The sequence below is a fragment of the Thrips palmi genome, unplaced genomic scaffold (assembly GCF_012932325.1).
Source record: "Thrips palmi isolate BJ-2018 unplaced genomic scaffold, TpBJ-2018v1 HiC_scaffold_3, whole genome shotgun sequence".
Lineage (NCBI taxonomy): Eukaryota > Metazoa > Arthropoda > Insecta > Thysanoptera > Thripidae > Thrips > Thrips palmi.
Window position 1 is genome coordinate 3,529,234 of NW_023144630.1, and position 25,106 is coordinate 3,554,339.

The 25,106-nt window shown below is 54.6% G+C and overlaps 1 protein-coding gene across 1 annotated transcript in view; it reads left to right on the forward strand.

Annotated features, from left to right (window-relative positions):
* The window catches only part of LOC117648411 (myosin-IIIb-like), a 35,184-nt gene extending 12,007 nt beyond the window's left edge, over positions 1 to 23,177 (forward strand). The window contains exons 2-23 of the mRNA XM_034390917.1: positions 11,181 to 11,315; positions 11,529 to 11,704; positions 14,143 to 14,247; positions 14,371 to 14,850; positions 14,934 to 15,113; positions 15,292 to 15,597; positions 15,816 to 16,018; positions 16,092 to 16,236; positions 16,322 to 16,520; positions 16,842 to 17,049; positions 17,124 to 17,419; positions 17,496 to 17,650; positions 17,770 to 17,883; positions 19,140 to 19,432; positions 20,033 to 20,198; positions 20,500 to 20,758; positions 20,828 to 20,941; positions 21,025 to 21,143; positions 21,368 to 21,421; positions 21,650 to 21,855; positions 22,096 to 22,338; positions 22,879 to 23,177. Of these exons, the coding sequence (XP_034246808.1) occupies positions 11,183 to 11,315; positions 11,529 to 11,704; positions 14,143 to 14,247; positions 14,371 to 14,850; positions 14,934 to 15,113; positions 15,292 to 15,597; positions 15,816 to 16,018; positions 16,092 to 16,236; positions 16,322 to 16,520; positions 16,842 to 17,049; positions 17,124 to 17,419; positions 17,496 to 17,650; positions 17,770 to 17,883; positions 19,140 to 19,432; positions 20,033 to 20,198; positions 20,500 to 20,758; positions 20,828 to 20,941; positions 21,025 to 21,143; positions 21,368 to 21,421; positions 21,650 to 21,855; positions 22,096 to 22,338; positions 22,879 to 23,056 (4,332 nt within the window). The 5' untranslated portion in view covers positions 11,181 to 11,182 and the 3' untranslated portion in view covers positions 23,057 to 23,177. The remainder of the gene's footprint in view (positions 1 to 11,180; positions 11,316 to 11,528; positions 11,705 to 14,142; positions 14,248 to 14,370; positions 14,851 to 14,933; positions 15,114 to 15,291; positions 15,598 to 15,815; positions 16,019 to 16,091; positions 16,237 to 16,321; positions 16,521 to 16,841; positions 17,050 to 17,123; positions 17,420 to 17,495; positions 17,651 to 17,769; positions 17,884 to 19,139; positions 19,433 to 20,032; positions 20,199 to 20,499; positions 20,759 to 20,827; positions 20,942 to 21,024; positions 21,144 to 21,367; positions 21,422 to 21,649; positions 21,856 to 22,095; positions 22,339 to 22,878) is intronic.
* The last annotated feature ends 1,929 nt before the right edge of the window (positions 23,178 to 25,106 follow it).

A 25,106-nucleotide genomic window follows, 5' to 3' on the forward strand; every position in this document is an offset into this window, starting at 1 on the left:
TAGCCGTACCGAGAGGAAAGTTGTACTCAAAGTTATTTCCCTAATATTCCACCTATCGAGGTCAATCCTTTTGTGGTAGAGTCATAGCATCTCAAATATTTGCCCTGCACAGAGTTTGATCCAAAAATTTTCCCTCTGATCGGCTGCAAGAACACTTTAACTCGAAGACGTAAATGATGCGACACTAGCGCCACCTGGGGATATGCACTAAGTGTATTTTTCGGAGTAATATGTTTTTAATTACTAACGAAATTTATTTAATATAAATTAATATTTTTTATTTTAAAAGGGTATATAAGGACTTAACAAATTCTTTTTTTAATTTAATTAAAAAAAAAAAATAAGAATTTTTCTACATTTTTAAACTCGCAATTTTAGGTAATCCTATTAAAGTTTAGTTTTAGAAAACTTGCATTTTTTAAATTTTTAATTTTTAAAAACTTATATAAAAAATTAAGGAAAATATTTTGGACCTTTGGACAAGTAGTTTAGTAAACTTTAATTAATTACTTTGTCTCTTAACAATTTAAAAAAAGGGGGAAATTATAAATTTTTAAACACGAACAATATACCATTTAAAGTAAAGCCAATGTATTGCTATAAACCTTAAACGTTTGTTTTTAACCTGATATTTTTTTTAAAGGGAGAGACAAAAAATTCAACGAAAACCCTCACTGCTTTAAAAGCAATGAAGCAGCCACTGTAATTTTGAGTTCCCCTAGTGGTATGTAACTTTTACTTGATACAACTAGAAGTTTGCATAAGAAGTATGGAAACGTACTAGTTTTGAGACATAACTATTAACGTTAGTATGTCGATAAGAGAATATGTTTAAAATACATACTAAGTACGGAAACATACTAGATGAGAGACAGTTTTTGAATATTTATTTTCAGCAGTCGCTTTACTTCCAGAAATGGATATTAAGTAAATTGTAACTGAAACTTAAACTGAACCTCCAACTGAACTTCAAATCAACACTAAAACAACATTGTGAACTGACAGAAAACTACAATTTCAACTGCAAAGTGGAATTGTATTTAGTCTTCAGTTTCTTTTTAAAACTAACTTTAGTTCGGGAACTGCAGTTTTGGTACTGTAGTTGAAACTACAGTTTAACTAAAGATCCTTCCACCCGGGTTTGCACCGCCTTGCAACACACTGCAACGGCCCTCTCGAAAGTTACGTCGTTGGCCCGATGGCCGGGCCGTTTCCGAACGTCCTCTGTCTCTCTCGCACCCCTACGGGCCCCGGGACGCGGTGCGAGTGCGAGTGAGACAGAGGGCGATGAGCGGAATCAGACCGCTGCTGGCCGGTGCCCGGTTTCCCTGCTCCAACGGGCCCATAATTCGCGTTTTGGTCGGTCCGCTGCCCCGGAGTCCGCGCACAGTGGGCCAGAAGACCGGCCAAAACTCTAGACGCGTTTTGAGCTTCAGAGTCGCTTAATGGGACTCGAACCGCACGTGACCCCACCAATGGATTCCTCTTTCCGAGAGCAATCCATTGGCGGGGTCACACGTTCGATTCGAGTCCTGTTTAAGCGACTCTGGAGCTCAAAACGCGTCTAGAGTTTCGGCCGCCTCCACCGGTCGTCTGGCTCACTGTGCCCCGGTGCGGCCAAGCCCGGAACCGAATCCTCACCCACTGTATCCGCCCTGGCCGCTTGGCCGCTTGGCGCGGTTCCTTCGCCCCGATGCCTCATTGAGTGCAGCACGGCGCAACAGTTCACTTCCAGGCCTCTGGCGCCTCCTGCCGGCGCCTGGACCCTTGTCTTCCCTTCCGCAGCAAAACTAGAGTATCGCCGCTCCCACGCCTCACTCACATTATGCATTTGTCGGTGTAGGGCCCGGTTGCACAATCGTATGAAAACTATCGCGGACTTGTCCTTCCGGAGGCCCCGTCGTCCACCGGGATGCCGACGACACTCCACGGCGTGCGGCACCAGCACACTGCAACACAGGTCGCTGCAGTTCAACTTTTTCGGGAGCGCGCAGCATGGCGCAGCGTGGCGCAGCATCCGTGCTGTGGCGCTAGTCGGCGTGACAGACCGTTTTGTCCGGGTCACCGTTCCCCCTTCCTGCGGCGTTCCGGCCCAGCGCAGCCCAGCGCCCGGCTCGGTCCGGCTCACCACGGTCCGGCTCACCACGGCCCGGCTCAGCGCGGCACCAGAACAGTGGCCATCAGGGCGATACGTCCGAAACCGCATCACTGTGACGCTTCGGCCCCGCTGAGCTAACCCGGGTGGAAGGATCTATAGTGAAACTGCAGTTTAAACTGTAGTGCCAAAACTACAGTTCCTGAACTGCAGTTTTTGGTAAGAACAAAGTGCAGAATAAGTCCAGTTTCAGTTTGCTCATGGATCTGTAGTTTGCTGTGTATGTAAACTGCTTTCTAGCTGAACTGCTATTTGTTGACCAGGTATTAAGTACTATCTGTAGTTAAAAAGTGAAGTTAAAAGTTTCTTTATACTAATCTACTTAAATAGTCCACTACTGAAGATCCGCCTACAATTATATCTGCAGCAGGATCTACAAAGAAAATAAAGTTTCTGCTCATACTTTTTTACACAATGACAAACTAGTTGAATGTTTACTACAATTTGCAGTAATTTTTCGCTCAAGGCATAGTTTAAGATGTCAAGCACTGCAACTTGATATGAAGAAACAAAAACAATTACATTGAGTGATTAAAATAATATAAGGATCGAAAAGGAAATATCTCTTAGAAGTTTCAGTTATTTCTTTTAAACGTTTACGTTGAAATACTTGACGTTGGAGACTTTTTTAAGACACGACTTAACTTCCGTATGAAAACCTATATGGCTGGATGTAACCAATTCTTAAAATACTATCTGGTTATCTGTTTGCTTATTTTATAATGTTCCATATTAGTCAGGTAGCATGTGACAAAGTATCGAGGAAATCAACAAGCCACAAAATTTAGCCAGCTTGTCGCCAAACAAGGTCTAGGCATCAAATTCATTATGACTGGATAATAAAATGTCAAACACAAATAAAACTAGAAAGCATTATAATGCAGTGCGTCTCAGAAGTTGAAAAGGTAACGACTCCAGTCGTTGAAAATTAAGACCTTGAAGGGTCTCTGAATTAAATCACTCCATGGTGTCTTGGTTTCTGAGGCAAATTCATTATAAATTACATTTTGGACAAGTGGATTTCACTCAAAGTACAGAGTGGCTTACAGTAAAACTGTAGTTTTCTAGCAGTTGAACTCTAGTTCCTGAGGAAAGCCGGCCTTTCCATGTGGTCGAGTAGCCAAGCCCCTATCCACAAGGAAGCTCAGTGGAGCAGTGGTCAAGGCCTCTGCTTCACAAGTCATGGGTCCGAGGTTCAACTCCCGGCAACATCCAATCACCAAACACAATTAACACAAAGTCAATCACCTAAGGGGACAGAGGGAGGAAGAGTCCCTTCAAATCAGGGTTCAAAAATTAAAAATTTTGAATTTTGAACCAAAATTTCAAACTGCAGATTGTCTTCTCCTTTGAACTGACTCTGGCTGTGTAACTAAACTACAGTATAACTGTACTTTGAACTATAGTAAACTGATCTGAAGACTAGGGCAACCTGGGTCAAAAACTATAGTTGTCCGAAATAACTGGTACTTTTTTTGCAGTTTAATTATAGTTTACTACACTTCAACTGTAGTTGAACTACACTTTACCTGCAATTATACAATACATTACAGTAATTTAAAGTATGAAAAAAAGTATTTAAAAATTAAGTTAAACATTACAAAAAATCTACACTTTTCCAATGAAGTTTAAACTGCAGATCCTTCCACCCGGGAATTTAAATTCTTTTCCAAAATTTTTTGTTTTACTATCCCTCTCCCTATTTTACTCCTATTTAAGTGTCAAAGTTCAACAACGTCGTTGACTATCTAACAGGACACACAATTGTGTTATTAAAAAAATTTCAAGAAAATTTTGACGACTCATATTTTTTTTCTATTTTTTTCTGTTGTTGTCGTTACTTTTTAAAAGTGTCGCGGACTTTCGGACCGCAGGCTGTCCCTTCCTTCTTTCTTTCTTTCCCGCGCAAATGAAGCAGGAAAGCGGAACGCTGCCCGCGGGGCTGACCGACCCGCCTCGGGCCTGCCCGGGCCTGCCACGACGCAAATCGCCGAGTAAAAATGATTGAGTAATGAGTAATTGAGTAATGGGCATGAACCGTAATTGGGTAATGGCGCAATCACTCAAATCAACAAAAACTCTTTTTTCTTTTTTAAAGTGTCGCAGACTTTCCAAACTTTACCCTATATTCACGAAAAATTTCACCAGGCATCCAAATGCCGAAAAATTTTCAAAATTTTTGAATTTATTGATGCGATCTACACATTAAAAGACGCGCCACCTTTCTACCTGCTTTTTTAAAAATTATTTTGTAACTTACTTGCAGTGAACGCAGCGAAGAAAACCGTCTCCAAATTTCAGGTCAAAACCCACAAAATTTTTGTTATTGCTTTTAACGAGGTCGCAGCCCTTTCCCCACGAAATTCGCGCCATTCTTATTTGCTCGGCATTTCACACACCGCGGCCCCGTCGAGGGCCCCGATCCCCGACGCCGGCCTGGGAAAGTGTGGCTCGACACAAAGCGACAGACAAGGAAGGTGATGTACTCGTCATGGCCCGGGAGCACGCCGACAGAGAGAGAGGGGGGGGGGGGCACACTGGGCGCGACGCCCCAAAACGCCGCGCAAGCGCCGTAACCTTTGAGCCAAACAAACGGACAACGGTGTTAAAAAATGGAGAAAAAAATTAAAAAAAAAATTAAAATTTTTTAAAAATTTTAAAAAAAATTGCATATATTTTGTCTAGAGACACGGGAATTTCAACGCCGTTGGAAAATAAGGTGACAAAATTGCCCTTTCCGACATTGTGAGGGGTTGTGAACCCTCCGAGAATCTGTGTCTCCTGGATGTCGGGCTGGAAAGCGCACACGGCACGCGCGACGCTGCTCCGGGTCGCGTTCCTCGCAGGTGTGCCTAGATGGTATCGGACAAGGAGCCTTGAGCTTGGGCTGCCTCGACCTGGTTTGTCCGGGTTTATCTGGGTTTATCCGGGTTTATCGCACCGAGCTCCAGGACGTTCCAGGATCCCCGCGTCGTCGAGTAGAAAACGGGGAGAGTCGTAGTCGAGGCGGAAATTTCACCGCATCTGTGTTTTTAGAGGTTGAATAGTCTTTGAACAATTTTTAAGATGGCCTACACTGCAAGGCCTGAAATGTACTTTATTGATCTCTGGCTTGAGCGTCCTTACTAGTGCAACTCAGGCAGAGGTGCACTTAGCACACTGCAGCACCTAAGATCTTGTAGTTGAAGTCTCACAGGAGCTGCGGGGGTCGAAGTTTCGATTTGAATTGAAGAACCGAGATGAAACCGAGCAAGAGTTTTGCTGGCGTTTACTCCCGTGTTGTGTCGTGCGAAGAAGGAGAAGAAGAAGACAAAGACGAATATGAAAGTGGCGACGCCGCCGCCTGCACCGGCGGAACAAATGATGTCGGCCTGTCTCTCTCGCACCCACACGGGACGCCCCACGAGTGCGAGAGAGACAGGGCGACGAGGCCTGGAGGAGTCCGGGATGTGTAGCACAGCATGTCACCCAGGCAGTACCATGCAAAGTCGAGGCGAGAAAGATTGAAAAGTAAAGCAACCTGCGCCCAGGCTCTGCAGCTCATGATGCAACTACAGGTCCGCGGACGGGCAGCGTGTGGGCAACGTAGGCAACCGAGGGGGCCGTGCGCAGCGTGCGCAGCGTGCGCAGGCTCAGGTCCCGTTCCGCGGTTCCCGTCCCGCCCCGCCGCTGGACGTGTAAACGCCAAGACAGTCCGGCTGCAGCCTGCCCCAGCAGAGCCGTTGTCGTCGCTCTGTCTCTCTCGCACTCCTGGCGCGTCCCTTATAGGTGGGAGAGAGACGGAGTCAGCCCGCGGGTCGCCGTGAGGTTCCGTTTTCGCCCAAACCGGTGCGGTGCTGGGATCTGCTTGCCGGGCCGGGCGCCGGTTGGACTGCACCTGTCTGGGACCGGCTGGCCTGGCCTGGCCTCTGGGCACCTGGGCTGGCTTGCCGTCTGCCCTGACGCGTCATCGCCCGTGTCATCTAGAACAGAGATTAATTTAGCAGAGCCAGTTCCAAACACTAATTTAAAAACGTTTATTTCATGATTTTTTTGTTTACCTTTTTTGGGGGGTTTACCTTTTTTTGGGTTTACCTTTTTTGGGGGTTTACCTTTATTTTGGGTTGCAGGGCTTGATGTGAGTATGAGAGAGTTAGGGCGAGTCCGTTCGAAAACAGCGTGCATTAGCCGACGGGCTTGGCTAACAGCCTTGGCTACCAGCCGTGGCCGCCCGGCTAAGGCATGGCGGCCTGGCTAACGCCCTCAGCGCCGAACGATGACACGTCCGCTCGGCTTCCCCGTGACATCTCGTGACACCAGCAGGCGCTGTGCCCAGGCTGTGCCACTGGCCTTTGCGTAGCGAATCCAATATGTTAACCGGATCAAAATGGCGAGGCGACCCAGGCCGCTGCCCCCTCCCTACTCTCCCCCTCGCGTGTGTGTTCTTCCCCCTCTCACACCTCCTTGACCCCGGCTAACCGCACACCCCAAACTCCCCCACCCTCTCACGACCCTGCTCGCGACATTCATTTTGTCCCCGTAGTAACCCTTTAACTCTGCGCCTATGTCTTTCACTGGCACGACGGTTCCTGGTTTTCCCGTGACCTCGAAATCATCTATCTTTACTGTTGGCTGTCTATGGGAAGCCTTGAACCGTTTTTGCAGGGGTCGTTTCAAAACGTACAGTCGCCCAAATAGTCCTGCGGGACGATCCCGGTACCTCTAAGAAATAGACCTCTACGAAAGAGACATTTCATATATTGCGTCTAGGTTGTTTGCCTCTAACTTTTTCTACGCGTTTTTACCTCTACGGAGTTTACTTCTACCATGTAGAGGTAAAGGTCGCGTCGTGTACCAGGGCGCGAGAAACCTCTAAAGCTTTTTAGAAAGTTACCTCTAATAAGCGTAGATGTAATTCTTGTATTTTACGTCTAGTGTACCTCTGGGCAATTCACGTCTACATATTTGAGACGCATTTTACCTTTAGGCAATAAACGTCTACGGATTCGCACGTATTTTACCTTTCAGCTGTTGACGTCTACGGAACCGCACGCATTTCACCTTTAAGCTACCCGATCTTCACCAAATTTGGTATGCAGTCGCCCTAGGTGCCTCTCTGAACCGTCCGGTGGTGGCATATCCGATCCGAGCCCCGGGAGCGCTGCTGCCGGTGCATCATGGTTTACATGGGTTTGAAGAGGATTTCTGTAACGACTAGTTTTCCCTGGCCTCCCACCTACTGGAATAGTTTTCCGTGGCCTCCTAGCTGCTGAAATAGTTTTCCCAGCCCTCCCAGCCACCGAAAGCAAAGTTATGCAATCCCGGATTGAACGGAACGGCCTTTCAGCTGCTGGAATAGTTTTCCCTGCCCTTCTTGCTGCCAGACTAGTTTTCCCTGCCCTCCCAGCTGCCGGAATAGTTTTCCCTGCCCTCCTACTTATCGAAAAAGTTTTCCCTGCACTCTACCAAAAATGTCCTGTAAATGCCGTTAATTTATTACCAGTTTTCACTGTAGGTCAATTCACAGCGTTTACTGTGATCTGCTCACGGGATTCACTGTGATCTTGTTCGCGGTGTTCACTGAGATCTGGTCCCCAGTAAACACTGTGAGTTTGACGCCGCTAAGCACAGAAGTACTGCAAATCAGGCTCCAATTCACGGCGTTTACTGTGGCCAGATCACAGTGAACACTGTAACCATGCTGTAACCGAGATCACAGTGAACGCCGTGAACTAGTTCACAGCAAACGCCGTGAATTGCATAACAGCAAACATTGGTAATAAATTAACGGCGTTGACAGGACATTTTTTGTAGAGTGTGCCCTCCCAGCTGCTGGAATAGTTTTCCCTGGCCCCCAAGCTGCCGGAATAGTTTTCCCTGCCCTTCCACCTACCGAAAAAGTTTTCCCTGCCCTTACACCTGCTAGGATAGTTTTCCCTGGCCCCCAAGCTGCCGGAATAGTTTTCCCTGCCCTTCCACCTACAGAAAAAAGTTTTCCCTGCCCTTACACCTGCCGGAATAGTTTTCCCTGGCCCCCAAACTGCTGAAGTAGTTTTCCCTGCCCTTACAGCTGCTGGAATAGTTTTCCCTGCCCTCCTTGCTGCCAGACTAGTTTTCCCTGGCCTCCCAGCTACCGGAATAGTTTTCCCTGCCCTCCTACTTATCGAAAAAGTTTTCCCTGCATCCCAGCTGCTGGAATAGTTTTCCCTGGCCCCCAAGCTGCCGGAATAGTTTTCCCTGCCCTCCTACTTATCGAAAAAGTTTTCCCTGCTCTCCCAGCTGCTGGAATAGTTTTCCCTGGCCCCCAAGCTGCCGGAATAGTTTTCCCTGCCCTTCCACCTACCGAAAAAGTTTTCCCTGCCCTTACACCTGCTAGAATAGTTTTCCCTGGCCCCCAAGCTGCCAGACTAGTTTTCCCTGCCCTCCCAGCTGCCGGAATAGTTTTCCCTGCCCTCCTACTTATCGAAAAAGTTTTCCCTGCCCTCCCAGCTGCTTGAATAGTTTTCCCTGGCCCCCAAGCTGCCGGAATAGTTTTCCCTGCCCTTCCACCTACGGAAAAAAGTTTTCCCTGCCCTTACACCTGCCGGAATAGTTTTCCCTGGCCCCCAAACTGCTGAAGTAGTTTTCCCTGCCCTTACAGCTGCTGGAATAGTTTTCCCTGCCCTCCTTGCTGCCAGACTAGTTTTCCCTGGCCTCCCAGCTACCGGAATAGTTTTCCCTGCCCTCCTACTTATCGAAAAAGTTTTCCCTGCCCTCCCAGCTGCTGGAATAGTTTTCCCTGGCCCCCAAGCTGCCGGAATAGTTTTCCCTGCCCTTCCACCTACCGAAAAAGTTTTCCCTGCCCTTACACCTGCTGGAATAGTTTTCCCTGGCCCCCAAGCTGCCGGAATAGTTTTCCCTGCCCTTCCACCTACAGAAAAAAGTTTTCCCTGGCCCCCAAACTGCTGAAGTAGTTTTCCCTGCCCTTACAGCTGCTAAAGTAGTTTTCCCTGCCCTTACAGCTGCTGGAATAGTTTTCCCTGCCCTCCTTGCTGCCAGACTAGTTTTCCCTGTCCTCCCAGCTACCGGAATAGTTTTCCCTGCCCTCCTACTTATCGAAAAAGTTTTCCCTGCCCTCCCAGCTGCTGGAATAGTTTTCCCTGGCCCCCAAGCTGCCGGAATAGTTTTCCCTGCCCTTCCACCTACCGAAAAAGTTTTCCCTGCCCTTACACCTGCTGGAATAGTTTTCCCTGGCCCCCAAGCTGCCGGAATAGTTTTCCCTGCCCTTCCACCTACAGAAAAAAGTTTTCCCTGCCCTTACACCTGCCAGAATAGTTTTCCCTGGCCCCCAAACTGCTGAAGTAGTTTTCCCTGCCCTTACAGCTGCTGGAATAGTTTTCCCTGCCCTCCTTGCTGCCAGACTAGTTTTCCCTGGCCTCCCAGCTACCGGAATAGTTTTCCCTGCCCTCCTACTTATCGAAAATGTTTTCCCTGCCCTCCCAGCTGCTGGAATAGTTTTCCCTGGCCCCCAAGCTGCCGGAATAGTTTTCACTGCCCTTCCACCTTCCGAAAAAGTTTTCCCTGCCCTTACACCTGCTGGAATAGTTTTCCCTGGCCCCCAAGCTGCCGGAATAGTTTTCCCTGCCCTTCCACCTACAGAAAAAGGTTTTCCCTGGCCCCCAAACTGCTGAAGTAGTTTTCCCTGCCCTTACAGCTGCTGAAGTAGTTTTCCCTGCCCTTACAGCTGCTGGAATAGTTTTCCCTGCCCTCCTTGCTGTTAGACTAGTTTTCCCTGTCCTCCCAGCTACCGGAATAGTTTTCCCTGCCCTCCTACTTATCGAAAAAGTTTTCCCTGCCCTCCCAGCTGCTGGAATAGTTTTCCCTGGCCCCCAAGCTGCCGGAATAGTTTTCCCTGCCCTTCCACCTACCGAAAAAGTTTTCCCTGCCCTTACACCTGCTGGAATAGTTTTCCCTGGCCCCCAAGCTGCCGGAATAGTTTTCCCTGCCCTTCCACCTACAGAAAAAAGTTTTCCCTGCCCTTACACCTGCCGGAATAGTTTTCCCTGGCCCCCAAACTGCTGAAGTAGTTTTCCCTGCCCTTACAGCTGCTGGAATAGTTTTCCCTGCCCTCCTTGCTGCCAGACTAGTTTTCCTTGGCCTCCCAGCTACCGGAATAGTTTTCCCTGCCCTCCTACTTATCGAAAAAGTTTTCCCTGCCCTCCCAGCTGCCGGAATAGTTTTCCCTGCACTTCTAGCTATAGAAATAGTTTTCCGTGCCCTCCCAGCGGCTGGAGTAGTTTTCCCTGCCCTCCGTGCTGCCAGATTAGTTTTCCCTGCCCTTTCAGCTGCCGGAATAGTTTTCCCTGGCCTCTTACCTGGCGGAATTGTTTTTCCTGCCCTCTCAGCTGCTGGAATAGTTTTCTCTGCCCTCCCACCGATCGAAAAAGTTTTCCCTGCCCTCTCAGCTGCTGGAATGGTTTTCCCTGCTTTCTCTGCGGCCAAAATAGTTTTCTCTGCCCTCCTACTCACCGAAAAAGTCTTGCCTGCCCCCCCCCCCCAGCTGTCGAAATAGTTTTCCCTGCCCTCCCATGCCATCAACCACCAGCGCTGGCCGCCGGCACCGGGACGACCATTCATCGGTGTACTGTACCCTGCTCTCAGGACGATAGAGGTGTATTTCTTAGAGGTAATATGCATAGGGAATAAGTAGAGGTTTATCCCGTAGAGGTAAAAGCACAGTGTAATTTTTAGAGGTCTCTGAGTCTGAGAAACTATAGACCTGAATTGAAGCAATTACATCTACGTTAATTAGACGTAATTTACTAACGTGCTGTAGAGGTATCTGACACCCTTGCACAATATAGAACCTTTACCTCTACGTCGTAGGAGACAATCTTTTAGAAGTAGAACTACTCGAAAAGGTTTAGAAGAAAATCACAAGGTCAATTGAATTCCATCTATTTCTAAATAGAGGCGTTTTCAGTAGAGGTACCGGGCCGCCCCCAGTCCTGCTGGCGTTACCGTTTCTGTTTTGGCGGGAGTTTGACTGCTGTTTGGTTGTTGGCAGACATGACGTACCGCGGGATGTCCCAGCGGGTCCACTTCGAGTCACTGCCGTCCCCCGTGGAGCGCTTCGCCCTCAAGGAACTCATCGGCGAGGGGACTTACGGCGACGTCTACAGCGCCAAGGACAACCTCACTGGTTAGAAACAGTTGAAATTTTTAAAAATCCTAACAAAATTTGAAATTTAAAACAATTTTTAAAATTTTGAAATATTTGAAAATTTTATCTAAATTTTGAAATATTTAAAAATTTTATCTAAATTTTGAAATATTTCAAAATTTTGACAAACATTTGAAATATTTAAAAATTTTGACAAAATGGCAATTTCTATTAATTGTTGTTGGTTTCCAGGCGAACGGGTGGCGGTCAAGATCCTGGAGAATGTGGCGGACAACCTGGAGGAGATCGAGGAGGAGTACAGGGTGCTGCGCGAGCTCAGCGGGCACCCGAACCTGCCGACGTTCCGCGGCCTGTACCTGCTGCGGGCCGCCTGCCGCGAGGAGGACCAGCTGTGGTTCGTCATGGAGGTGAGGTTTAGCGCCACCAATCCATTCCTCGTTCGGAGAGCAATCCATTGGTGGGGTCACACGTCCACTTCGAGTCCCACTTAGCGACTCTGGAGCTCAAAACGCGCGTCCGGGATTTTGACCGCCTCCACCGGTCTTCTGGCCCGAACCGATCATCTCACCCAAAGGCTGGATCCCAACCTTACCTAACCGCCGCCAACCTAAACCTCATTCATCAGACGTGACTTCGACCAGGCCGGCCGGGACGGGCCCGGACCAGTCAGTGAGAGCAAATAAGGCAGAGTCCGTTTTTCTTCCAATTTCCCCAGGCCGGCTTCGCGGCTTTGGCTGCAGGCTCATTTCGAACAGTGCGTGCATCGCGCTGTCTCCCTCGCACTCGCGGGGCGTCCCGAAGCGGTGCGAGAGAGACAGAGCGGGGCTAGGCGAGGCGGGCCGTGACGCGTGGCTGGCGCGGCCTGCCCGCCCGAGCATATTCACGCGAGAACAGCGCGATAGCCGACCGATAAGCAGCAGGAAGCGCTTTTTGTGCAAAAGCGAAGAAAGCAGAAAGACTCGTTTATTGGCTCAGAGTAAGCCGGCCGCCGAGAAAGAAAGAACCAATTTTTAGTTTTGTTTGAAACGGAATTTATTTGTGGTCTGGACAGTTGGCCCATTTTTTAAAATGTTTTTGGGGCGTCCTGGTGGTTTAGTTACGTTTCAAGTTTCATGCAAGCATCACGCAAAAAACTTAATAGCTTGATGCTAAGGACCTCAATGCATCGTAGTTTTGCGTTGTTTTGATTTAAAATAATCAGAAAATTTTAGGCATTTTAGTTTAAATTCGGCCAGATGGTTTCTTTCGTGCACTGCTAGGATTAGCTTCGTTTGCTATTTGGACACACTTTTAATTATGGTGCCTAGTGTCAGTTTAAGGAGAACCACACTTGCAAAGAATGCACCATGTTTCCGCGTCTGTGCAAACTCTTTCCCCTCGCGGCCCCGGGGGGGCCCGCGCGCGGACGCGTCCTTGGGCCGGTGCAGAGATACGGGCTCGGAAAGGCAATTTAATGGCTGGAGGAATGTTTGTGGGCATTCCACTAATTGGATTCAGAGTGTGCACCTCGGCCAGCGCGCGCTGCCCCCTGTGGAAGGTTACGAAACTTAGTTTTTACCTGAACCCTCCGCTTTTCTACTCAAATGTGGCAAACAATAATATTTTTTGAAAGCAAAAGTGGGGCGAAGGGTGAAAATTTTTTTTCTTGACTCGATGGATTTTCCTCGTGTAAGAGTCGGCCTCACGAAAGTCACCTTACGGTTTGAGGCTCACTTTATTATTTCCCTTTCCACTGTCGCCGCGGGTCTCCCCTTACAGTGCTCCACTCGTTTCGCGCGCTGCCTCTCTGCGCCCGAAGAACTAGTTGGGCCTCTATGGAGATGGAACGCGCGAAAAGAGCGCTCGAACTTCCTCCCCTTTCTCCGCCACTGGCGGGGCTGTCCAGGCTGGTCTGTCCGGCCAGTGCTGCCAACCGCCAAGGCCGTTGGGCCGTTTGGCGCGGCGGTGGGCAATTCGCGCAAGGGTGGCAGCAGTGGCCAGACTGCCGCACGTCGACTCGTCGCTCTGTCTCCCTCGCACCCACAAGGCACGCCCCATGAGTGCGAGAGAGACAGTGGTCGTGCCCGGCCGTGCCCGCCAGGAAGCGAGGCGATATTTGGCCGGCGCGCCATGAAAGTAATATCGATTACGTGCGGCAGCCCGTCGCGCTGTCTCTCTCGCACTCATTGGGCGCCCCGTGTAGGTGCGAGAGAGACAGACGGAGCGACGCTGGCGGCGTGAGAGAGCGGCTGCGCCAGGCGGCGCGGCGAGTGTGTGGTTTTGGCGCCAAATGAGAAGGCGCGCCATTTCAAATTCCCGCGCTTTCTTCCTGACACCTCTGACCCCGCGGTTTCTCATAGGAGCGCGCGGCGAACGCCGTTACGAAACAATCAAACAAAATAGGCCTAGCTCTCGGCTGTTTTCTTGCGTAGACCATTTTTTCAAAACTTAGAACTTTCTTTCTTTCTTTTGGTGACGGGTCAAAAATCATTGCGGTTTACTTCGTGCTCGATTTCGAGGATCGATATCTCGAATTGCAAAGTAGTCGATGACGCATGCGGCGAGTGCGCCCCGGAAAAGCGGGAAAGGCGCCCGGTTTGCCTCGGGCCTGTCAACGGCGAGGCGCGGCTGGGGCCCCTATCTCTAGAGCGGATCGCCGGAGCAGTTTTGAACCAGTGGGGTGGCTCCTGCTGCCAGTGGCTGCCAGTGGCGTGGCGGGCTAATCCCGCAGGCGTCTCTCTCGCACTCGCACTGTGGGTGCAGGAAAGCTGCCCCGCTGGGGCTGCTTGGGCTGCTGGGGCCAATGATTGGCCGTTGGAACGCGTGGCCGGCAACTGGGTGAGAGTGCCTTGCTCTCTGTCCGCAGCTCTGCACCGGCGGCTCCGTCACTGACCTCGTGCAGGGACTCAAGCAGCGCGGCGCCCGGCTCTCCGACGACCAGATCGCCTACATCCTCCACGAGACCGTCGAGGTGAGGTTTCGGCTACAGTGGATTTGCCAGAAGACCGGCGCCGTCGGCTAAGACTCCACGATTTTGTCAGCGCGGCGCTGGTGCTGTCCGCTTCGAGTGTACTGACCCGGCTTGAGGTTGCAGGCGCTGGTGTACCTGCACGCCAACCACTGCATGCACCGCGACGTCAAGGGCCACAACATCCTGCTGACGGACGACGCGCAGGTCAAGGTGGTGGACTTCGGCGTGTCGTCGCACCTGCAGGCCACGCTGGGCCGCCGCAACACGTCGGTGGGCACGCCGTACTGGATGGCGCCGGAGGTGATCGCCTGCGAGCAGCAGCTGGACTCGTCGTACGACTGCCGCTGCGACGTGTGGTCCGTGGGCATCACGGCCATCGAGCTGGCCGAGGGCGAGCCGCCGCTCAGCGACCTGCACCCCATGCGCGCCCTCTTCCAGATCCCCCGCAACCCACCGCCGCAGCTCGCGCAGCCCGAGCAGCACAGCGCCGAGCTCGTGGACTTCGTGCGGCAGTGCCTCGTCAAGGACATGGAGCAGCGGCCCTTCAGCCGCCACCTGCTGCGGCACCCGCTGCTGCAGCGCGCCGCCGTGCAGGCGCAGCGGGTGAGTCCGAGACCACCGCGATGAAGGCCTCCTTGGCGGTGTCCGAGACCACCACGATGACGGCCTTCTTTGACTTGACGCAGGTGCGGCTGGAGCTGCGGAGGGAGATGAACGGCGAGGGTCGCAGCCCGCGGTCGCGTGCGCGGGCCCGCCAGAGGGCGCCGCAGGTGACCACCAAGCACGGCCAGCTCAAGCAGGACAGGAAGTCCAAGCCGCAGCCCATGTTCCGCGACGACCTGGCCGCCCTGGACAACCTGACGGAGGTACGAGTCGCTAACTGGGACTCGAACAGAGCCTGTGACCCCACCAATGGATTCCTCGCTCGGAGAGCAGTCCATTGCTGGGGTCACACGTTCGGTTCGAGTCCCATTCAGCGACTCTGGAGCTTAAAACGCGTCTAGAGTTTTGGCCTCGGACGACGCTCACGCTCTCGTCCTGCAGGCCAGCATCGTGGAGCAGCTGCAGCGGCGCTTCGAGCAGGGCCAGATCTACACGTACATCGGCGACATCCTGCTGGCCGTGAACCCCTTCACCAGCCTGGGGCTGTACTCGGAGCACGAGCAGGCGCGGTACCGGGGCCGCGCGCGCTCCGACAACCAGCCGCACATCTTCGCGGTGGCGGACGCCGCCTACCAGGCGCTGGTGCACCAGCTGCACAACCAGGCCATCGTCATCTCGGGGGAGAGCGGCGCGGGCAAGACCGTCTCCGCCAACCTGCTCCTCAAGCAGCTGGTGTTCCTCGGCAAGGTGAGTAAGCGTCCTGCTTGTCGCGTTTTGAGCTCCAGAGTCGCTGAATGGGACTCGAACCGAACGTGTGATCCCACCTTTGGATTCCTCGTTCGGAGAGCAATCCATTGGTGGGGTCACACGCTCAGTTCGAGTCCCATTTAGCGACTCTGGAGCTCAAAACGCGTCCGGTATTCGGGCCCACTGTGCAGCGCCACTGTAACGTGTTCCCGGTGCAGGCGCCGAACCGCAACCTGGAGAAGCGGATCCTGCAGGTGAACCCCGTGATGGAGGCGTTCGGCAACGCGCAGACCGGCATCAACTCCAACTCGTCGCGCTTCGGGAAGTACCTGGACGTGGCCATGACGCGCAGCGGCCGCGTGACGGGCGCGCGCATCTCCGTGTACCTCCTGGAGCAGTCGCGGGTCGTGCAGCAGGCCGAGTAGGTTCCCTTCCCAATCACGCTTTGGACTCGAGACTCGAGCGAGTGTTTGAACCCGAGTGTTTCCCTTCAGGGGCGAGCGCAACTTCCACGTGTTCTACTACCTGTACGACGGGCTGGAGCGAGAGGGCCGCCTCCACGAGTTCCACCTGGACGCCGACCTCCGCGTGCACCACGCCTTCCTGGCCGGCGAGAGGACGGACCCCACCACCAAGCAGGTACGCGTCGTCCCGAGCACAGTGGCCCACTGTGGCGCGTACAGTCTCCCCCAAGTGCGGTCCGCTCATGTGCTTACCGCTGCAGGCGAACGTGGAGCGCTTCTACCAGCTCAAGGCCGCCTTCGGGCTGCTGGGCTTCCGCGCCGACGAGGTGGACTCGGTGTACCGGGTGCTGGCCGCCATCCTCCACATCGGCGACCTCGAGTTCGCCGACCAGCTCCCCGCTAACAACGGCGCGGGTGATCCGGGGACCCGGCTGCTCGACGTGGCTCCCTTGCACCGAGGTGAGCACAGCGCGAGTCAGCGCAGCGCCGTCGGGCAGGCCGCCCATCCGACACAATGGCGCCGGCGCCCAAGACGCGTTTTCAGCTCCAGAGTCGCTAAATGGGACGCGAACCGAACGTGTGACCCCACCAATGGATTCCTCGTTCTGAGAGCAATCCATTGGTGGGGTCACACGTTCGGTTCGAGTCCCATTTAGCGACTCTGGAGCTCAAAACGCGTCTGGCCCACTGTGCGACGGGCGGCGAGCGCCCGCTGGGTAGGCAGCCCAACGCTCGCCTGCGGTCTGAGGCTGGCTCACTCTCAAAATGGCGTCGTTGCAGTGTCCCAGTTGCTGGGGGTCGACGCGGCCGAGCTGGTGACGGCGTTGACCTCCACCAGCGTGGTGACGCGCGGGGAGACCATCACGCGCTGCAACAGCAGGCAGGAGGCGAGCGCGGCGCGGCACGCCCTGGCCAAGGGGCTGTACGGCCGCCTGTTCGACTGGATGGTCAACCAGATCAACACGCTGCTCGCCTTCACCAAACCAGGGTGCGTATCTTGGCGTGGGCCCGTTGCCCACAGTGGCGTTGCGAGCAGCACGATGATGGTCATGATGTCCACAGCGAGGAGCCCCTGTCCATCGGCCTGCTGGACATCTTCGGCTTCGAGAACTTCCCGCGCAACTCGTTCGAGCAGCTGTGCATCAACATCGCCAACGAGCAGATCCAGTACTACTTCAACCAGCACATCTTCACCTGGGAGCAGCAGGAGTACATGGCGGAGGGCGTGCCCGTGGACCTGGTGGAGTTCTCCGACAACCGGCCCGTCCTGGACATGCTGCTGTCGCGTCCCCTGGGCCTGCTCGCCCTGCTGGACGAGGAGTCACGCTTCCCCAGGGCCAGCGACCGGACACTAGTCGGTAAGGCTGTCAAATTTTCCTTACTTTATTGTACTAATGTTTGAGAGTTTGCCTGACGGCGTTGGTGGGTCCGCAGACAAGTTCCACTGCAACATGAAGAGCCGCTTCTACGTGCGTCCGAAGGGCAACGCGCTGTGCTTCGCGGTGTGCCACTACGCGGGCCGCGTGGCGTACCAGGCCGACGGCTTCCTGGAGAAGAACCGCAACTTCCTGCCGCCAGAGGTCATCCAGGTGAGGCAAGGGGGCCGCTCTGGAAACGGGACACGCTGCGGAGTCGACAGCGTGCATGCCCTTGACGTCTTGCTGAACGTTTAGCTCAGTGTACCCCACGACTTTTTCGGTTTGTCCAGGTCGTGCGGCGCTCCTCCATCCCGGCCGTGAGGTTCCTGTTCCAGTGCCCCATCACCAGGACGGGGAACCTGTACGCCGCGGCCACCCCCAGTCCCGAGCCGTCCACGCCGCCTGTACGTCCACCAGATGTTGTTTACCTCCTTGGAGTTTTGCCGCCGCGCACCTGCTTGGACCCGGCTCGCGATTGCACGCTCTTGAGAGTCGCTATTCTCTTTCTATGAAAAGCCACTCAATATGCGGCTGTTTTGTTTTTATCGGATTATTGGTGAGAGCCTACGCGGCCTCCTTCGCTTTAGTGAATCGGTTTGAGGTGGCTGGCTGTTCCCAAAGTAGCCGTTTCTGCTGACTTTGGGTGGCCACTGCGTCCGATTTAAGTGCGGTCAAAGGCCTCCCTCAACGCCCTAGTATTCTTAAGACCCCACTCTTTCATGCCCCGACTCGGGAAGGCTTTGACCGCTGATAGTTTGGGAGCAGTGGTCTCGCAAAATGGTCAAAAAGTGACTGAATCTCCCAAAGTAGCCGTTTTTGCTGACTTTGGGCGGCCACTGCGTCCGATTTAAGTGCGGTCAAAGGCCTCCCTCAACGCCCTAGTATTCTTAAGACCCCACTCTTTCAAGCCCCGACTCGGGAAGGCTTTGACCGCTGATAGTTTGGGAGCAGTGGTCCCGCAAAATGGTCAAAAAGTGACTGAATCTCCCAAAGTAGCCGTTTTTGCTGACTTTGGGCGGCCACTGCGTCCGATTTAAGTGCGGTCAAAGGCCTCCCTCAACGCCCTAGTATTCTTAAGACCCCACTCTTTCATGCCCCGACTCGGGAAGGCTTTGACCGCTGATAGTTTGGGAGCAGTGGTCCCGCAAAATGGTCAAAAAGTGACTGAATCTCCCAAAGCAGCCGTTTTTGCTGACTTTGGGCGGCCACTGCGTCCGATTTAAGTGCGGTCAAAGGCCTCCCTCAACGCCCTAGTATTCTTAAGACCCCACTCTTTCATGCCCCGACTCGGGAAGGCTTTGACCGCTGATAGTTTGGGAGCAGTGGTCCCGCAAAATGGTCAAAAAGTGACTGAATCTCCCAAAGTAGCCGTTTCTGCTGACTTTGGGTGGCCACTGCGTCCGATTTAAGTGCGGTCAAAGGCCTCCCTCAACGCCCTAGTATTCTTAAGACCCTACTCTTTCATGCCCCGACTCGGGAAGGCTTTGACCGCTGATAGTTTGGGAGCAGTGGTCTCGCAAAATGGTCAAAAAGTGACTGAATCTCCCAAAGCAGCCGTTTTTGCTGACTTTGGGTGGCCACTGCGTCCGATTCAAGTGCGGTCAAAGGCCTCCCTCAACGCCCTAGTATTCTCGCCCCACTGACGGTCCCTTCTCTGCAGGAGCGGTTCAGCAGCGTGGGTCTGGCGTCCCAGTCGCGCGCCCAGCAGACGGTGTCCACGTACTTCCGGTTCAGCCTGATGGACCTGCTGCAGAAGATGGTGTCGGGCACGCCGCAGTTCGTGCGCTGCATCAAGCCGAGCGAGGAGCGTCCGCAGCAGCACCAGCAGCGCGGCGCCGTGTTCGACGCGGAGAAGGTGCTGCGCCAGCTGCGCTACACCGGCGTCCTGGAGACCATCCGCATCCGCCAGCACGGCTTCTCGCACCGCCTGCCCTTCGCCGAGTTCCTCAAGAGGTACGCAGTGGGCCGGTGGATGCGGCCCAAACTCTCGACGCGTTTTTGAGCTCTGGAGTCGCTGAATGGTCCTCGAACTGAGCGTGTGACCCCATCAATGAATTCCTCGTTCAGAGAGCAATCCATTGGTGGGGTCACATGTCCTGCGAGCTTTGAGCTGTCGTTTGACGATGTCCCCGTATGGGTGCCAATTTGATGGTCCTTGGGAGCTCCGCACAGTCTCTCTCTCACACGCACACACGCACACCTGTCGTTAAAGTGCCTAAGCTCTCGTTGACAAGGCCAGAATAGCGCGGCGGCGCGACAGGTAGTGTTCCCATTTAGCCCCGCGGAGCAACCTTTGTACCTCGTGGGCGGGTTGGACCCGTCGCGCCACGGCCGTACCACCATTTCATTGGTTGGCGTTATCTGGCGCGAGAAAGCCATTTTGGAATGGTGGCTGATGAAAGCGTCTTGGAGGATTTCCCCCGTGCGTGCCCGGCGGGAGAAATTTCGTGAAAGATGATGTATTTCGAAGCAGGCGTGCATGGACGATTTTTGTCACCTACTGGAGGCAATAATTTGCGAAAACAAATGTAATGACGAAATGTTCTGCCGCAGGTACTACTTCCTTGGCTTCGGCTTCAAGGACAACGTTCCTACCACGAGGGAGTCCTGCAGACTGCTGCTAGTGCGCCTGCATCTGGACGGCTGGGCGCTGGGCAAGACCAAGGTGTTCCTCAAGTACTACCACGTCGAGTACCTGGCCAAGCTGTACGAGGAGCAGGTGGGTGGAGGCGGTGCGCTGTAGGCTCGGACTAGCTCTCCTTTGTAGAGGCCACAGTGGGCTGGAGCCACGTGGAGGTGGCTTAAATTCTTGACGCGTTTTCAGCTCCAGAGTCGTCAAATGGTCCTTGAACGGAACGTGTGACCCCACCAATGGATTGCTCTCCGAACGAGGAATCCATTGATGGGGTCACACGTACCGTTCGGGTCCTGTTTAGCGACTCTGGAGCTCAAAACGCGTTCCGAACCACCGGTCTTCTGGCAAGTCCACTGTGCTGACGCTGGCGCCGCTCGTGCCGCAGGTCCGGCAGGTGGTGCTGGTGCAGGCCGTGGTGCGCGGCTGGCTGGCCCGCCTGCGCTACCGACGCGCCCTCGCGCAGCGCGACGCCCTGCGCCAGTCCGCGCTCACGCTGCAGCGCTACGTCCGAGGCTGGATCGAACGCCGGCGCTCCCACGAGGCGCACCAGCTCGCCCAGCAGGCCCAGCAGGCCCAGCAGGCCGCCATGCACCGGCGGCAGCACCGGCAGCGGCAGCCCGCCAGCGCCAACCCGCCCAAGAAGAGTGAGTACGGGGTGTTTCTACTACTGTCATTTTCGATGAATGTCGTCATGGTTTGAATCCGCCCCGCAGGCAAGCAGGCCTCCGCCGCCGCGTGGCTCAAGGCCCGGCTGCGGCGACGCGGCAACGACAACAAGGAGAACCAGCCGCTGGACCCCAACCAGGCCGCCGTGCTCATCCAGAGCCGTGAGTGCCGCCAAAGTGGTGCAGCTTGAGCGATTCACACTCGGAACGGCCGTCTGACGTGCCTGTGCGTTGCGTGCTTGCAGACTTCCGCGGCTACACGGTTCGCCGTCGCTGGCGGCACAACCTGGAGCTGGAGGCGCGGCAGCGGGACAGGGCGGGCCCCGTGGGGGCGCCCATGGTCTTGCCCCTGGTGGCGGTGCCGGTACGTTACCACTGGTGGATGGACACCACCCCGGACGAGTTTTGTGCGAGAAACTCGAATCGAGCCAGTGACCCCACCAATGGATTGCTCTCCGAGCGAGGAATCCGTTGGTGGGGTCACACCTTTGGTTTGAGTCCCATTTAGCGACTCTGGAGCTCGAAACGTGTCCGGGATTTGGACCGCCACGCTTGGCCAGAGCGCTAACTTTCGACTGTCACTCGCAGATGGCCACCCCGGAGTCCAGGACCAACGCGGAGCTGGCGGCCTTCTCCCAGAAGGTAAAGTACTTCGCTTCCCCCCTGGCTGCCCGTCTGCCTGTGGGACGCTGGGCGCGCTCCACCTCCACCGGGAGCCCCCGCCGAGTCGGGCATAGGCAACACGCTCGCCTTCACAGTCTTTACCCTGCCGAACGATTCCGGAAAGTCGTTTCGTCGCTCTGTCCCTCTCCCACCCCTGAGGGGCGACCCATGCGAGAGAGACAGAGCCTCACGGCCGGCGTGTTGCAGGTGCACGCCTCCAACCAAGAGGCGCACCGGTACCTGCGTCGCCACAAGCACGCCGCCGTGGGCAAGGCGTCCAGCTCGGCGGCGTACTACGAGGCGCTGCAGGACCACGGCGTGAGACTGAACGCGGCCAGGACCGAGCACGCGGCCCACGCCGCGCACGTGCAGCCCGAGGCGCCGCGACGCCTGCGGGCGCGCCAGGGGCAAGGGTGAGTTGAGGCGCTAAATCGGAAACTGCGTGGGCGATAGGAAGGGAGCAAAGGGTGAGTGGGGCCCGGCCGCTGACTCACATGTATTTCGTAAATCGCAACTTGTTGAGGCGTGTGCCATGTCCTCACTCACTGGTGTGAATGAGAGCCCGTCAAGCTTAATCACTGCGTACTATCGCGTTTATTCGGTTTATTCCGAGTCGCTGAAAGTCTGAGCCCTCTCTGTCTCTCTCCCTCCAGGCAGCGGAAGCAGAGCAGCGGGTCCGTGGCGCCGGCCGCCCCCAGCGCCACCCCGCCCGACGTCCACCGCGTGCTGCGGGACGCCACCCCGACCCTGAGCTCGACGCCCGCCTCCGCGGCGCCCTCCCCCGCGCGCACCCCCGCGCACACGCCCGTCCCCCTGGCCGCCAACAAGGGCGGCAACAGCCCCAGCGGCTCCAACGAGGACCTGCGCGGCCCCTACGACTTCCGGCGGCTGCTCCGGTAAGCGACCGTCGCCGCCGGACTGTTTTTGTTTTTATCGGTGACGTCACTGACTGTCGCGTGCGCGCTCACAACGGGCCCGCCATTTTGTTTTTGTTTCCTTTGCGTTTTGCTCTCACGTTTTGGACGCTGGCGTCGTACAGGAGTGAGTAGGTACAGCATGACTTTAGTTTTTTACTTACTTTGGCAGCTGGCGGCTCTTTAACGACTATTAGTGTGCCAGTCAACGCCAGAGGTCTCAGATAATTTTTGCCAACTTGTGTTGCACCACTGGCGCCGCATCCGCCACGCCGATTTTGAGTCGCATTCCTGTTAAGACGAGTAGTATGCGCGCCCCAGTGTGGCGAGCCGCCATTTTGGTGCCCCATTTGACGAGTCGCGTCGCATTCCTGTAGACGCGAGTAGTATGCGCGCCCCAGTGTAGCGAGCCGCCATTTTGGTGCCCCATTTGACGAGTTGGCACCAAACCCGGCGGCCCGTTCCTGTGGGGCACCCATACTACTGGCTTGTCCATGTCTGTGACACTGTCTGTGACTGCAGGCCGACGGACTACCTGCCCACCGAGTCCCTGAGGAAGAGGAAGGGGGTCCGCGTGACGGGCCTGGCGAACCCCTCAGGTCCGGGCGGCCTGTTCGGACCGGGCCGCCGCTCCCCGCCCTCGCCAACCGACTCGCCCGTCAAGAGGAGGCCGATGCCCGGCCCTGCCGCCGCCCACTGAAGTTGTTGTTGTTGTTATTATTGTTGTACAAAGCAGTTCCGTATTTATTTGCGTTGGACGTACCATGCCCAGTGAGTAGCGTATATTTTTATGCGGAGAATAAAGTGAGAGATGTCGCTAAGGCGTGTTTTATTTGAGCCCAGTCACCGTCAGACGGATTCCCGACTTTCAGAGGCGGAAGCTGCACCCTCGTCGTTCGAAGATTCGGTGAAGAATTAAACGGAAAGCAATTTGACCTGATGACAGTGCGAGGCTCTATCTCAAGCCGAGCCGAACAATCGTTTCCATGTGGTTGGAAAGAGATAAGACGGATATTAGCCAAATCATGTTCATGGTTTTTGAGTGTTTGCTTTAGACTTGTGATGAAACACATCAAACAATTGTTTTACATAGTACGAGATTTATGGATCTTTTTCAAAGAAAGCAAGACACTAGCAACGGAACATTCGGCAAAGAGGATCACTGCCGATAGTCTTTTGTTTTCTTTTTCGCCAAAGACAATAAATAAACTTATCGCGCATGCGCAGGGAGGGGGAACGGCTGCGCGCCAAAGTATTGCAAAGCGAATACCAATCTGTTACGAAATTCGACCAGCCGGGGAAGAATCCCCAACGCTTGGGCGTCTTTCCCGATCAAAAGACCGAAATAGCCGTCGCACAGTGGGCCAGAAGGCTGGTGGAGGCGGCCAAAACTATAGACGCGTTATTGAGCTCCAGAGTCGCTAAATGGGACTCGAACCGGACGCGTGACGCCACCAATGGATTGCTCTCCGAACGAGGAATCCATTGGTGGGGTCACACGTTCGGTTCGAGTCCCATTTAGCGACTTTGGAGCTCAAAACGCTTCTAGAGTTTCGGCCGCCTCCACCGGTCTTCTGGCCCACTGTGCGAGCGCACCGACACTACTGAAAGCGGTGGCGACACCCCCACTCCATTTGCATACCGTTTCCTACCGTGAGACACACCTGCGCGCGGAGGCGCTTCACCCGCTGGCTCGCTCTGTCTCTCTCGCACCCCAGCGGGACGCCCAACGGGAGCGAGAGAGACGGAGACTGTTTGGCGCTGCTTCCTTTTCCACCTGTTGCGTTGCACCGTGACCGTCTGTTTTGTGTTTGTTTTGCTCTGATTTCTAGGCGGTGAGGGACTCGACTCGATGGGTGTGGCGGCTAACCTCGCGATCGGAAAAGGTGCTGTTGTCTTTTGCACTGCACTGCCGAATAGTGGTTGAGTCTCTCTCGCACTCATAGGTCGCGCAGGTGCGAGAGAGACAGAGCGACGGAGCACCGCGAAGCGCATCCTGCGGGCGATGCCCATGGCGCCCATGGCGAGGATCGCGATGGCACCGCAAATAGCGGCTGAGGTGATCCCTTGCCGCTTGAGTCTGCGCCGCATCGCCGGCGAGGTTGAGACGCGCTTCGCCGCTTCGCTTCGCTCGCAGTGAGTGGACAACGTGGACAAACAAGCCCGCTGATTGGTGAAGCCGGCCGGACTCGGGCCGGACTTCGGACCCCCTCGAAGAAGTACCTCAGACTGCATGCGCGTATCGAAGTATCGCGGTATCGCAGTCTCGGATTAGTCGGAGACGCTGGCGTCCGGGGGCGCGCTGTCTCTCTCGCACTCACGCGGCGTCCCGCTGGGGCGCGAGAGAGACAGAGCGTCGGTTCAACCGGCCGGGCCTCCTCCTGGCCCACTGTCGGCATGCTGTCGGCGCGGCGGGCCGGGCCGCGCGCTTTCGGAGGCGCCCCCACTTGAGCACCGACACATTACAATCAAAATCCCGAGATAAGGGACTGTCCCTCAGCGTGACCGCGCCCGCCGCTTACGGCCGGGCCCCGAACACGCACGCTGTGCTTGGGGACGGCGGACACACGCCGCGTGGGAAGCCTCTCATGGGGCGCCCCGCGCGGCTGGGACGTCTGGGTGCGAGAGAGACAGGAGTCGGCATCGGGGTGCATCGGTGGGCCTGCCTAACTGTGCAGTGCAGGCTGCAGGTACGGTACGCCCCGATCCGAGCCCCCTCCCCCTCCCCGCCCTCTCCCGATGCTGTTGAC